At 35.3% G+C, this 14,835-nt stretch overlaps 1 protein-coding gene across 4 annotated transcripts in view; it reads left to right on the top strand.

Moving 5' to 3' along the window:
- Positions 1 to 1,284: 1,284 nt before the first annotated feature.
- Positions 1,285 to 14,835, top strand: part of Best2 (Bestrophin 2) — a 31,779-nt gene continuing 18,228 nt past the window's right edge. Inside the window, exons 1-3 of one of the 4 annotated variants that reach the window (XM_053767690.2) lie at positions 1,285 to 1,737; positions 9,813 to 9,923; positions 14,134 to 14,314. In XM_053767690.2, coding sequence (XP_053623665.1) covers positions 1,667 to 1,737; positions 9,813 to 9,923; positions 14,134 to 14,314 — 363 coding nt within the window. In that variant the 5' untranslated portion in view covers positions 1,285 to 1,666. Of the gene's footprint in view, positions 1,738 to 9,812; positions 9,924 to 14,133; positions 14,315 to 14,835 lie in introns of those variants that run through there. The other 3 variants (XM_053767691.1, XM_053767692.1, XM_053767693.1) reach the window with 3 other exon arrangements.

The following is a 14,835-nucleotide window of genomic DNA, read 5'->3' as shown; positions in this document are numbered from 1 at the left end:
ACTTTTTGTATGAAACAATTACCTTATTTAGTAACCAGGATAAAACCACGGGTATAGTTTGCTAGTTATATATTATTTTTTACTGCTGCCCCAACCTCAGCTGGCTACGCCCTGCATACCTAAAAGCCCGCTCTGTGTTTCAGGCTTCGTAAACCAGATATAAGTTTATTAATTTTATATGCAGTTAATCTTCAACAACAGTAAATAGTTGCATAAATTAATGTAAAATACACCGATACGTAATCTAACAGTACCTATAGGTACTCGGGTACGTGACAGTACATCTTCAACAATGATGATACACATAGGTACTTGTACTTTGCAATGAAATATACTTACCTAGAGTGTATTTTAGTACATACATATTAATGTTTCGAGCATAGACGCAGAATACTTATACTACCATTTGACCGCGGCTTCGCTCGCGTGAATTTCCCTTCCAAGAAAATAATCGAAGTAAAATCTTTATCTTTACCGCGTATTCTGTAGGACTGGCAAAACTTTTTTGATTGAAATATGTTCCGTCTCTAGTTCAATTTTGACTTTCGCTCCATTTTCCGTTACTACACTTTACCTGCAATTTGTCCCGTCTGTTTCTAGCCAACGTGTCCTATAACCAATCTCTGAAGATCAAAATCGGATATCGGATATCGATCCGATATCCGATTTTGATAGGATAGGTTTTGAAGATTACTATGAACAAACAAATGACAGTCCAAATAAAGTGTTTAGGAATGGAAACGCTTTATTAATTACTATGCAATTAAAAAATGCAGTTATTATGAAATTAAAGACAGATACATATATGCTTCAATTTTATTTATTTGTATGGATTATGATGAGTTGTGTGGTAACGAATAGTACATTTTCTTACTGTAAACGAATTCAAATAACTTGGCAATTACCATTTGTTTTTTAGTCTTCGGGCGCCATCGTTGTGACATGAGTCATTGAACATCACTCCAGTAGTAGAATATAAAGCTCAGTCGCTAAAGTAATATTTAATCAAATTGTTGTGTTTCTTTTAATTATAACTCTGAAAACTGAAGGAGTTTACCACAAAAATAAATGCTTCATTCAGGTTTTCAGGCGAGATACTGAGCTAAGACAGTATTACAGTTCAATATTATAATATAGTAGGTATAATAAATGTAGCTGATTTAATTAACAAATACATGGCGCCCTTGGAATGTCATGCATAAAATTTCATGGTGATGATGATCCATTTCGTGGCATGCTGCTTGTGCGCAGTCGCCATCTATCGGCGCAGGCGGTGACGTGGAACAGGGCAGAGGCTGCGCGGGCGCCGCGGCGGGCACGCATGAACAAACAGCGAATGAGCAACTTGAGTAACAAGCCTGGCGAGTATCATTCATCAGTCACAGTGCTCGCCGCTCCGCGCACGGTGCTTTCGCGCGCCCCTCCTTCATAACACAACAATTCGGGGAAGGCAGTGCATAACACATCATCAGAATGTGACTAAATAAGTTAACTCTTTTGATCATAACTTCCCTTCGCCTTCCTTAGTAACTAACGCCAACAAAACTTTTTTTATTACTTTCTAAAACGTATTTAATTTTCCGCGTGTGTCTCGTTCCAAGCTCCAACAAAACGTGTGTGTGTATAAATAAATATTAATTTTATAGTGTGTTAAGTTGTTCCCGACATGACTATATCGTACGCTGGTGAGGTTCCAAACGGCAGCAGTTTCGGTTGTTTCTGGAGGATCCTTTGCAAGTAAGTGAGGTGGTGTACCAATACCAAGGCTCAAAATCCCGTCGTCCGGGCTCGGTGCAGCGAAACAGCTGTTCCGGGCTGCGTCTGCTCTTTCTACATGACGAAATGACTGCCGTCCTATGCGCCACACACATTACACACAACAATAGCTTCGTTTTACAGGTGCTATTATGACCATTGTGACGTTCCACTCGTGTTGAGTTTATAAAATACCACTGTCACACGTCGCAATGTTTACGTCGAATCGCAATCGAAAGTTTTTTTATAATGAGAAGTGAGGATCGCGGATTAGCGATGACCTTGGAGGTGATGAATGTGACTTGTTCGCAGCAAGCAGTGTCGCCTCGCAGATCTCTGGCCATGGCAACGAAAGGTGGCGAAAGTAACCGTGACGCATGTACCGACCAATCCATTAAAACTCGCTTCGATCGCTTCATCCAGCTTATCAATGTTATTTCCTTCGTCGTTTTGACACCTAACTCCGTGTTAACTTATAGAAATATTTGCATAACTGGGTAGTTATGTCGCATTACTAAGACGAACATATTTATTCTAAACTTCATTAACATTTGTCAAATACGTTTAAATGACTATCTAAATGAAATGAGTTCATTATTTAACTATCAATGTCAATTAAGTTTCTGTTATGTAAGGTAACATTTAAGTAAGGTCATTAAGTTGACGATGAAAAGTAAGGGCAAGTAGCAATAAATAAAACTAAAAATATGCAGGTATCACCACAAACCTAATGGTAGGAACTAAATACCGTTAGATCGGGTAGTGGTGGGTATTGTAGATACCAGATACGTGTTTCAATGACGACATGATAACTATTTGCCATATTCGCTAAAGCAAGAACGACCTGAACGGTAAATTCAATAAGTCACAATGGAGACAAACTGGTGCAAATGTGGACTAGATACATAACTGTATTATACGTACAAGTGAGGTAACCTCGATAAAATATAGGAACTAGCTCTTGCTCGCAACTTTGTTTAATGGATACAAGCAATTGCTTAGAGCTTTAAATATTGAGCACCAAACAGCACAAAAAGAAAATCGGCAGGTTTATAGACTGGTTGATTTATCATCGTTATGTGGTAGTAGAATCATGTAAATACCCGCGTGTTTCACTAGTATCCTTATTCCAGTCCCCCAGGGGATCGAAACGTACTTAGTGTTCCACTATGATAGCCCAGGGTTACCTACGAAACATTTTCAAAAATTAGCATGACTTAAATTGCTTTATATGTACTAAACTAAAGCAGACTTCTTATTCCTATAGCCTATTCCCAAGAGTAAGTAAACTGAGAATGAAACTTTTATTTTTCATTCCTAAGAGTAAGTAAACTAAGAATGAAAAATAGAAGTTTCATTCTTAGTTTACTTACTCTTAGGAGGGAATTAGGCATGGATTGTTAAGGGCATTTAGTCAATCACTGATTACTAATACATAAAATTTTTAGCAATATATAAACACGTTGAAAACCAACGTTACTTAGGATTTTATGGGTAGTGTTCAAAAAGTAATTAAATTCTTGGTAAAAATTTTCTAAAGGATCTTGAAGTCATTTGAACGTTGCCTCAAATACAAAGTTGAGTTTGAGATACCTTGAAAATCTGGATATGTAATGTCTGGACACATGCAAGAGAAAATAGAATAAAGCAACCTAAATAACAAGCAGAACCTGACTGACAATTTTTCAATAAGCATTTTGATGAGGGGAGTATAGTCTGAAGTGGTGGTTAAGTGGAGGAGATAAAAAGATTTTTTGATAAATAATATCCTAAACAATGTGCGTCTATTATCTATTCCATTCATTTTATTTAATTTACAAAATTGTATTCCATGATTGGAGCCAATGCGAAGATGCCCAAAGTATTAACTTATAATGTTTGAAAATCTATCTCTCCTTAATCTATCCGAAATTAGTGGAACCCGATGTTGTTATGACAATTTGTGGGTGATAATACTGTTACTTACTTGCAATAATAACTCAGCAAATCAGCGAGATGTCATACGACATAAAAGGCTATTGGTTCAACGGCCAACCGCAGAGCACGTAATAATGTTGTTTCACAATAGACATTTATGATTATTTACCGAAGCAAAGAAAGAGAATCCCTGTCTGTAGTTCTGTACGTAACGTGTCGGTGATAAGATGTAAGTAGTTATGGGTCATAAACAACAACTCTAAGAAAACCTGGACAGTTCCAATTAGGTACCTATACCGGATTTGAAGGGGCCTCTCTTATCCTCGCATGTATCTACCGGTTGCATTCAGGTCTGTAACCCTGCAAAACCATGGATTAATGGAAAAAAAATAAATTTTGAAAATTCGGCTGTGATATTACCATCGTATGTACACCTCCCTCTTTGAGGGTTGACGTCAAACTCTACATGGGAATGCTAATCTTGCCTATCGGCAACCAAGGCTATGTGTCACTTCGCCTCGAACAACAGCCATTGTAGGATATGGAGCGGTCCAATTCTATGGTGGGATCCGCTCACCACGACGACGATTATTTGTAATAGAGAAGTAACTAAATAATTGTTCGCCGTTTCTTGGTGGTTCTAAGTTATAATGCTATGTTAACACAAAATTAAGGGTCCAGAGTGTCCTTTCGTAGCTAATTATGTAGGTAAATACTAGTTACGAAAGTGCACAAAGTCCAGATTGGCACTATAAAAGTTTTGCAGGCGTCTCCATAAAATATTTTAAAATCTAGCCAAGGTACTAATACACCGCTAAATGAGCCCAAGACGTATATGTACTATTTCTAAATCCAAAAAGACGAGGGTCTAGTAGGAAAATAAATCAAAATTACGCTGTAGCTTTACTGTTTACGTACCTATCTGCATTTCTTTACAGACAAGGAGTAAGACATGCTAATTTTTATTCCGGGCAAACATACATTTCCCTAGGGAAATTCACGCGAGCGAAGCCGCGGGTAAAAGCTATATTTATACACATAAAATGACTGAATGAATGAGTGGACGCGACAAATTTCCCTTCAACTATATCGTGGAAAACCTCTGCTATTTTGTGCTAATATATTTAGTGTGCACGTTGCACTCACAGAAGTTAATCTAGATAAAGTTCTATGGTTGCACTAGTGGCCTATGTACTTACTAAATCAAAAAGAAAACTTAACAACTATGAAAATGATAGGATTTCATAGTTTTAAGCTTGGACTTGTCTAAAATTCAAATCAAATTTCCCATGAAAGCTTGGCTTGTTCTGCTAATCAAAATGGTGGCAAAGCTAAACTAGATCGATTGTGCAATGTCGTTTGCTTCACTTCAAATAGGTAGTAGAAGGTCGGTTGACACTGAAATCTTTTATTAGTAAGCGCAATACAGGTAGGCAAGGTCTGAAGAAGGCCGTGTAGACGAATTCCGACTTCTAATATTATTCCGTGTGAAAGCGATAACTTGTAGGATTCCAATCGATTTCGTATTCGTTTCGTTACAAAATAACCCTTGCATAGTGTCTCATTATACCTACTAAAAACTACGTAAAATAAAAATCACAAATTTGAACAAGTCCTGAAAACTTACGGCAATTCAGCATTCTGCATAGTCTATGTGTTGGAAATATCTAGCTTTTGAACATAAATCTGCACCTTATGTAACGTACTTTGTAATGTTTGTACTTACAGTGTAAGGTACTTTGAAATTGAGACTTTCTGTTTTATAAAATACTAGATAGCTTCGTTCCCGTGAGAATTTTGAGATAAAATATAACCTATAGCAATCTTGGATAATGTACCTTCCTAATGGTGAAATAATTTTTGAAATCGGTTCGGGAGTTTCGGAGATTACCCGCCTCAAACATACCAACTCACAAACGCTTACCTCTGTATAATAATAGTATAGATTTCCCATTCACAATCAAAAAGACCCGCATCCCAGAATTTTGATCCAGTTGTAACATCGAGATAAAAAGGGATCACTCAGCATTAATTTTGGAAATCGCTAGAGTAGTCAAAGTAGGTATACCTAACCCACCCTTACACGGAAACTTATTAACAGAAGCAAACACATCCTCTTTGGGTGTGCTGGTCCTAAATTGGGAGGATCCACCGTCTGGTTCTTGCACTGGACCAGGAAATAATATAACACCCTCTTCCCTTCACACGCTACATAGTGTACATTATTTCCACTAATATAATAAAGATATTTTATTAGTGTTAATAGAGTAGACTAGCGCTGGTTAATCTCAAGAAGATTAGATTTGACTTTTTACTAAGATTTTCCGTCAGAGCCCTTGTATCATATGTGTCGAACGAGCCATGGCCAACCGGGAGGAAAAATTACTCGACCCATACGTGTCGTCCAAGATCTTACCATTCATAATTACCATTTCCTTTTAAGGCAAGATATAACACCAACCAAATGACAACATTGATCAGAACAATGCACAGGATGTATAGATAATTTTGTAAGTATGTTCTCTTGGTTTTTTAGCGAAATCAAAGAGTCAAATAGGTTTATGTCCTTGCTACGTCTACGTGTTATTCGTCCTTTCAATACTTTATGGACTAATTGTCTTTTTATAAAATGTAATAGTTTGCCCTGACCAACCCAAGTGATTACTCGGGTTAAAACCAGAGTCGGCCAATACCACCTGTTATCTATCACCCATTTAAATCCACACATGAATGAAACCCATCACCGGTTATACCTACTCAGACCTATAAAACCGTTTATTTTACATAAATTTATATTTAGAAAATGGTAAGCCCTTCTGGAATAATAGGGACCAACACTGTTTGAATGAGTTTCTTTCAGCATTTCTTCTCAGCAGTGGTCGTTCCGAAATGCTAGTAGTTTGTAGCTTTGGTAAATATCATGTAATTTAGAATATGACGTGAAAAAGTGCCTGTGAAGGCCTAATTTCTGAATAAATGATTTTGATGCATCGACACATTACCTAAAAGCGGCATATCTAAGTACCTACTCCTAGTCAGAACTAATAGAGATTTTCATGTGGTTTTCACCAATGGGTTTATTTTATTTGTGGTTTTCCTCAAGTACCTAATATACTTGAGAATGCACGCTATGCCAGCCAGACTGAACTATTTTTTTTCCGGCGTTTTTTACATTGTCTCTATCCATAGATCAACAAAAAAGAAAAAAACCATCAGGCCATCAGGCTTTGGGGATGATGATTATGGGACGATAATTTTACCAGCGCTATTCTTTAAGTGAAGCCGAAAGTGTTCCTTCACCAAATCCTGTATCCAATGCCAAATCACTATCGATTAAAATGACTTTCTAATAAGATGCTAATGCGCATAACACAATAGGATTCATTCAAACAGTTGTAGTTGAATCGCATTTTTTATAATGTTACACGTTGAGTATGGGTCGACTGGTTGGACATGTCAGCCTTAGATTATTTTTTATTTGGTCGATAATAATATTTGTTATGATTACCTATGACTATGAGTGCGTAGTCAGACAATTTGTTCGACTTAATATAAATTGAAATAATTCCGGTTAGTGGAATTTTAAAATATTTATCTTGATGACATATTGATCACTTCGGGGAAAAATAAAAGTTATAAATTGATACAATACACATATATCTACAATACGGATATCTGTTAAACAAATATGTACGGTTTTCCCCAGAACATGTAGGAATACCAAAAAAATCTTAACATTTCCTTCCTTTGAGTTTTGAAAACTTTTAAGTATTATTTAAGTATAATGGGCAAAATGCCATATCTCGGTAAAAACCAATGTGCTGTTCAGCATTATAATTTTTTGGCTACTTATGCAATGTAATTAGCTGAATCATCACAATGCAAAAATACTGCAAGTGTGAATGGGAATTTTTGCGTCAGGTATTATTCGGGGTGGCCTTTTCGACGGAATTGGTCGGATGGCCAGTACAAATATCAGTGTAATAAGTACTTATTTTTTGTATGAATTTTTATTGACATTTCCATTTGTGGAAAATCTTAATATTTTTTTATATTAAAAAAAATATATACTTATTTGTAATGTGACGAAGATGTTAATTAAATCTGTATATATTGTGGGAGGGTAGAGTCAGCATGAGTCGAAAATGGGGCCTTTGTTTGATTTTTGACTAAGTTTTCACTTCTTTGATAAGGTCTTTCCACAATAGGTAGCTTTGGTTATGGTTTCGAAGTATTTTTGCTTTCGTTCGTGTTCGACTACACAATCACCTTTGATGTATAGCGACATAGCAACACTACCGGAGTTACCATACCTATAATTAGTTAATTAAAGACAAGTATTTTGCTTAGAAGGAGTTTTAAACGATGACAGTCATTTTTGTGTCCCCTGAAATCCCGATTTGCAAACGCTGTCTTGTATAAAAACAGCTGCATTGTTCATGTAACATCGGTAAAAACATGGCTGACGCTTAGTAAATTTTTTTGGTCGACATCTTCGATCACAGCTAAAATAATATTGTTGTGTAGTATGTTTTATAAATGCTTTAGTCGAAAGACAAAGATCATTTCTTTCCAAAAATAATAGTTTACATTATTTACAATGTGATGTTATAAGAATACTTAATCCAACATGTTTCACTGGCTATGGGTATGCAAATTTAAATTGAGATCATGCTATCGTCCCACAAAACAAAAACTAGTAAATAAAGTAACACTATTATATCGATATTATTTACATTATTGTCATTTTTATCTGAGTTTGTCATTAATAAAGTCGTTTATATTGTAATAACATTTATCAATTTCTGAATAAATTTAAATTCAAATCATTATAGTGCAGAGGAATTTTGTTGTGAATTTTGTTTTTATTTTTATAAATACAATACTTATTTTTAATTGATAATGCCGATTTAGAAGGGTGTTAACATGGTCTATAATCATAAAGGCGCGGGATTAAATGATTATTAGATTTAACAATTATTGCCACCTCAAGTAGGTATGTGAAGTTATGGAAGTGTTAGAATTTTATGTTGTTTAAATAGCGGCTGACGACTACCAATACTTTGTAATCTAAACATTGCTCAAATACAGCCTTTTTGCACTTTGAAGGCTAAATTCTTGTCTGTAGAATTTTCTCAGAAATTTTGTCCGTATCTGTGAACTGATTCATCTAAACCGTGATGTGTATGGAGTACATTCGTATTTAAGTTATTTGATAATTTAAATAAGACAAACGCGGAAGTACAAAGTCTTTTGCACATTAAATCTACATCGTCCCGTTATCCACTATCAGTTCATCCATAAAACTGACTAGTTCAGAGCAATACTTTACTAAAGACAGAATATAACTACAAAACCAATGTAACTTTTCCTGGTTTCGCCACGGCAAGATTACGTTACTTACTATCTACCAATAAAACACTTCAACGAGGTCAGGTTGTCGACATTTCTTCCGACTGTCTCCTATTGTGGTATTTTAATACTTAGTGTAATAAATGCAGGAGCCGACAATAGACTAACTATTACTTGGCACGACTTTCCATAAAAACACAACGCAATTAGCAAAGCAGAGCTGAGAAATAGCTGTAGAAAATAAATATAATTTATAGTTTTATTAGAAAAAACATTTGTTGCTTATCATGAATGTTTAACAGGTGCATATTTTTGTTGAATAGCTTTGAGTTTGAATATTGATATAATATAAGCTGCCCAACATTAAAATATAAATACTAGCTGCGCTCCGGGGCTTTGTTTCCGTGAGAATTTCGGGAGCCTACTTATAAAAAATACCCTATGTTATTTCAGGTTATACCTATTATATCCGTAATAAGAAATTTCATAACAATCGGTCCAGTAGGTTTTGCGTGAAAGAGTAACATCATCACAAACTTTCGCATTTATGGTAGGTATTAGTAGGATTTATTTCTGACAAAATTGAAAAATCGCTTTCTATGTGGAGGTATCTAAACATCTCTGCGTCCATTCTGTACGTAGTTTAAGATCTGTAGGACTCTGTTTGAGCCCCATCAGCGGCGGCATTGAGTCGTGACTTTTTGTGAATGATGGCAGCATATCTATCTCTATTTTATTTGTTATATTATTAATTATAATGTCTCTAATGGTAATAATTTCGTCCACAGATGGAGAGGCAGCGTGTACAAGTTGGTGTGGCGAGAGTTGTTAGCATATCTCACACTTTACTACACAATAAATTTGCTGTATCGATTCGCGCTCACAGAAGAACAGCAAAGGTACTTAAGTAATCTTTGTTTTTTATTTTCATAAAGTTTGTATCTTTGCTTTCATTTAGTTTTATCAGCTTTTCTTGACGAAATACTATTTTTTTATATCGGTTTAGGTATAGTAGGTTTCACATACTTGAGAAGTATAGGTACTTCTCAAGTCATGTATATAGTGTAATGTGTACAGTATAATATATAGAGTTGGGAGAGTTGATTCTGGAGGGACCTTCTTGAGACTTCCTCGTAAACAATACCAGGAAGTGATTTATAAAACAAAAATCCAAGTTTAACGCAAACAGACAGACGACTTTGTTTTAGAATATGTAAGAATGGTCATTTAGTTTATTCGACTCACTCGTCCGTTTCTCGACATGACTGAGTCATTAAGGGTTCATATGTCATATATACTTCACGAGGCTCTTTACGGTGAAGTTTCTTCCATTGCTTTCTCTCCATAGCTAATTGCTTCACATTTTTATACTTTGGTATATGTAAGGTAGTCCTTCCCTCCGTTAACTATTTGTAGAATGCATGTCAACTTTTGCATGGCAACTTTCAAGTTTTGAAATACAGACTTTAACCTAGCTTAGGCAAAGAGGAAAAGGAAAGCCAAGAAGGACTTAAATGGACCAAATAAAGGAGAGAGCAACATTGGTGTCATAAAGGAACGTCAGAACGATGGCTGAAGATAGAAAGAGATGGAAAAAGAAACTAAATGACACAAACTATTTCACATTTGTAATATTAGTAGGATGTTGGTTGGATTTGTGGATCTTAAGAATGCCGCCTTCAATGGATAGTGGACAGCGATCATTGTGACGCATCGTGCATCATAATTTGTGTCTTTACAGGAACATATAGATTATTATGTAGACAAATTTTCAGACCTTAAAAATGAAGCATCTGCTATGAGATACAATTTAGAAGCAAGGACGCCTTAAGGACGTATGGCCTTGCTTTGCGCATAAATTCACGCCCATGGTTCTTATTTTCCCCCTTCGTTGATGTATAGTACAGGCACGAATATAACACACGTATCACCCATCATTAGACATGGTTCACACATGGTGAGTTGGCTAAGCAAACTTGACCTGAAAGCTATTGAAGTTCACGATCCAATAGATTCTTCCACTTCGTGCACTTGGGTGATATCACCTGGGTGTACAAAATAAAATTTTTACGTGTCCTCATTTCATCTTGGACTTGTATCACGTATGTAGGAGATATCACCAAAGGAAAGAGCTAGTACTATGAAGCACCTATCTGGAAATTCTTCTTGCTTACTCGTGACTCTTGTTTCTGTCTATCCCGTAAACGATCTAGACGTGACCACGCCATATTATACACTTAATAGTCATGATAAAAACATAAGATCTTTCCGTCCTAAACTACTATATAGTAACATACCTAAATTCAACCGCTTTTTCCTCTCCACCCAATGTGACTGGTTTCGTATGTAGGTAGGTATCGCTTATTGCATCGCGCGGTGCATTGTTACATCGATCGACTGTGTATTTAAATCACGAGCGGTAATCGCTTCAAACATGAACGGCGATAAAAAATATTTACATTTTGTTACCTGGTTTAATACCTTCCGTGATTCATTCACTCATTCGCCTGAAATAGCTTGGCTCTTTACGCCATAGTTTTCAAGATAATCACCTAATATTATTTTTCATTTCTTAACCTTCGACACAAAAAGTGGGGTGTTATAAATTTGACCGCTAAGTGTGTCTGTCTGTCTGTGTACGTGGCACCGTAGGGTGAACCGATTTGGATGCGGTTTTTTTATTTGATAGAAAATTTTTATGCTGTGGTTCTTAGATATGTTTGATCAAAATCGGTTCAGCCATTCAAAAGCTGTAGCGAAATGAATATTGAAAGTCGGGGTTTTTTTTTAACTGTCCATTAAATAAACATTTATATTAGTGTCCATGAAACCCTCTTCAAAAAATTACCGACTTCAAACTACCCTAAGCTTTTTGTATTCGAACTCCAAGAGAGGAAAATGATTTGAGCTAGAGGTTATATATCGTATATAATATATATATATATCATAAAATCTTCAAACATCAAAGGAATGCAATTTGCAGCATTGAAGTCGTAAATCACGTTCACTTGTAAAGTACTGCGAGAAACCTATATATATATATATTTCTAGGTACTCGAGTTTTTATATGCATACCAAAATTAATCAATATCAGTACTGCGGTTTAGCTGTGAAACCATACTATAAAATCCATATTTCCATATTATGTATTAATAATATGGAAGTATCTGTACCTGTCCCTGGAGTCATTCACAGTCACAGGCATGTGTGCAAGTGAAGCCCTGTGAGATACAAATTTAGATGTAAATCAAATTTGTCATACTCAATGAGAAAAAATCTCAATCACATTATGTAGTACATTTTAAGTCTCAGTTGTACCAGTCAATTTTGACGTTAACGTTAACCAGTGCTCCCTCGCCGTCGCCTGCTGATGGTATGAAATGGCGTACCTAATCTGCGTCGCTCTGTGCAGATTGAAGTTAACATCAAAATTGACTCGTGTAACCCACCCTAAGTTTGAAAAATCACAGTAACCTGTTTTGTTTTTGCTGCGGTTGTGTGCACGCAGGCAGGCAGTGTGGCTTGAAAACGTGATATCACTATCCACAACAAATAACGAGTAATTTATTCGAAAACAAAAACCTTACTGCGTAATTTTGATATTTTTTGCTGTTTGCTCAGCGTCTATACACAAGAATATAGTTATAAAATTAATTGTTACATGTTATCTCAGCATGTGCCTACCTATTTATCCAATTTTCTATGAAAAAAATCTTGAGTCTCGAAATTTTACATTCTCCTTTTATCCTATGAAAAAAAATTTGAGCAGAAATTAAAAAAAAAAACAAAAATTATTTATTGAACTTCGGATGAAATCACAGATGAAATACATCATTTATTCATTGACTTTAAAAAATTACAGTCTACCGTCGAAATGTACCAGTCAATTTGGAACGAGCCTCGAAATTTTACTACCCCAAAATTTCCAGCTGAATAATTTTCCATTAAAATTATAGTTGTCATTTCACAGATAAATATATTATACGGAATCTGTCAAAATCTGACAATCATGTCTAAAGGAAGGAATTTATACTGAGGTAAACTTTATAAGAATGGACCAATTATTTTATGCATGGATTTAGTAAGTACTTCGTCAGTACCTACTAATTCCATGATTTTATGTTAGAAATTATTTTTTATCGTTTATTGTTTCAAAATCCTGAAGGTCTCCTGAGGAATCCTCAACTAAATAAAAAGTTTCAATTGCAGAAAGTGGGCTGGCAACTTACAATATCATGTAATCAAAACATGCATTTTTTTAGTAAATAATTCGTTTTGTCGAAATAATTTGCAATCATCAACGTAAATTACATATAACGATTAAGACTGTAAAGTAGTGCTAACTGATTTTATGATGTAACTAAATAATTAGGTACTTAGCTTGTGTCAGTGCCTACTGAATAAAACTTTCCAAAACTTCCAAACTACTTTTATAAAATACATAATATTTATATGACTCAAATTTGATATAATCTTTAAAATATTCAAATTAATATCACAGAGTACGCGATAAAAACATTACTGAGATTTTGCTATGAAATTCACGCGGGCGAAGCCGCGGGCAAAAGCTAGTTTGATATAATCTTTAAAATATTCAAATTAATATCAAATGGCACATACAAGTAATTAAATACCAGAAGTTATGAAACCAAATATAACAATAGGTACTCTTATAACACTTGATCTTCCCAGGCTCTGTGTGATAATTTGGTATTTGTTTTTTTTTTCTTTAAAAACCTAGTTCCGTCATTATATTATCGTTTTTGTGTAACCTAGCGGTCGTTCGGATATTTTTTAGGGAGGTATATATATATCACTTTGAAAAACATAAATAGTTTAGTCTAGTCCAAAATCGTTAAGGCCTTTGAAACAGAGAAGAATGAATTACCTAATAAAGCATGGGAACTGGTCAAATTGTACTTGCAATTTGATTACAGACATTGTTAATTGAAATTCTTCTAAGGGTAACTAGATATCCTTAGAAGAATTTTGATCTTTCAGTTTTATGTCATTCAAGTCGACGCTTTGAATCACACACTGCGCTTGCTATCTTCGAGTACCGGTAAACAGCTGAAATCTTAATACTTTCACGGGTGTTATCTTCCACAGGATATTCGAAAAAGTGAGGCAGTACTTCGGGGCTCAGAGCGAGTCTATCCCGATGTCGTTCGTACTCGGCTTTTACGTCAGCCTGGTGGTGAAGCGGTGGTGGGAGCAGTACAAGTTATTGCCGTGGCCTGACACCCTGGCCCTCTTCATATCCGCTGGGATCCCTGGAGCGGTCAGTAAAGTAAAGACAAGTATTCATTTTAAAGGCAGACGCCGCGAAAACGGATACTCCACTTGAAATTTTTAGATCACGATTTTATTAATTTATTTCCACGATGAAAAATTGAGTGAAAGTTTTCCTTAATACGATAAATTGGAACACTATTCTTTATCTCTCAAAATTTTTTATGGTCATTTTTTGTCAGACTATAAGTCACCGGCATCGAATCAAGTGAAGTATCTATAAGTGGTTGAGCCTTATTTATCTTTCAGGTGGCTAATAAATTTTAACAACAAACAAATCCATTTAAATTAACAATTAAAAATTAAATGTTTTCCCTAAGTAGATTTACTTAGATTTAACCAACATATTTAATATCATATGTTTTTAACGAGTTTGTGACAACTCGGTAAGATCATAATGTGTCTACTCAATAATGTTAGAATAAATCAATATATTATGTTGCTCTAATACTTACTATCAGCTAGCGAATTGTTTTTTTTAATAATATGGCACTTGCGAAATTACCTTAGATAAGGAAA

This window comes from Plodia interpunctella, chromosome Z (genome assembly GCF_027563975.2).
Source record: "Plodia interpunctella isolate USDA-ARS_2022_Savannah chromosome Z, ilPloInte3.2, whole genome shotgun sequence".
In the NCBI taxonomy this organism is placed as follows: domain Eukaryota; kingdom Metazoa; phylum Arthropoda; class Insecta; order Lepidoptera; family Pyralidae; genus Plodia; species Plodia interpunctella.
The sequence above is the reverse complement of the archived record's forward strand: the minus strand, read 5'-3'. Positions and strand labels throughout refer to the sequence as shown.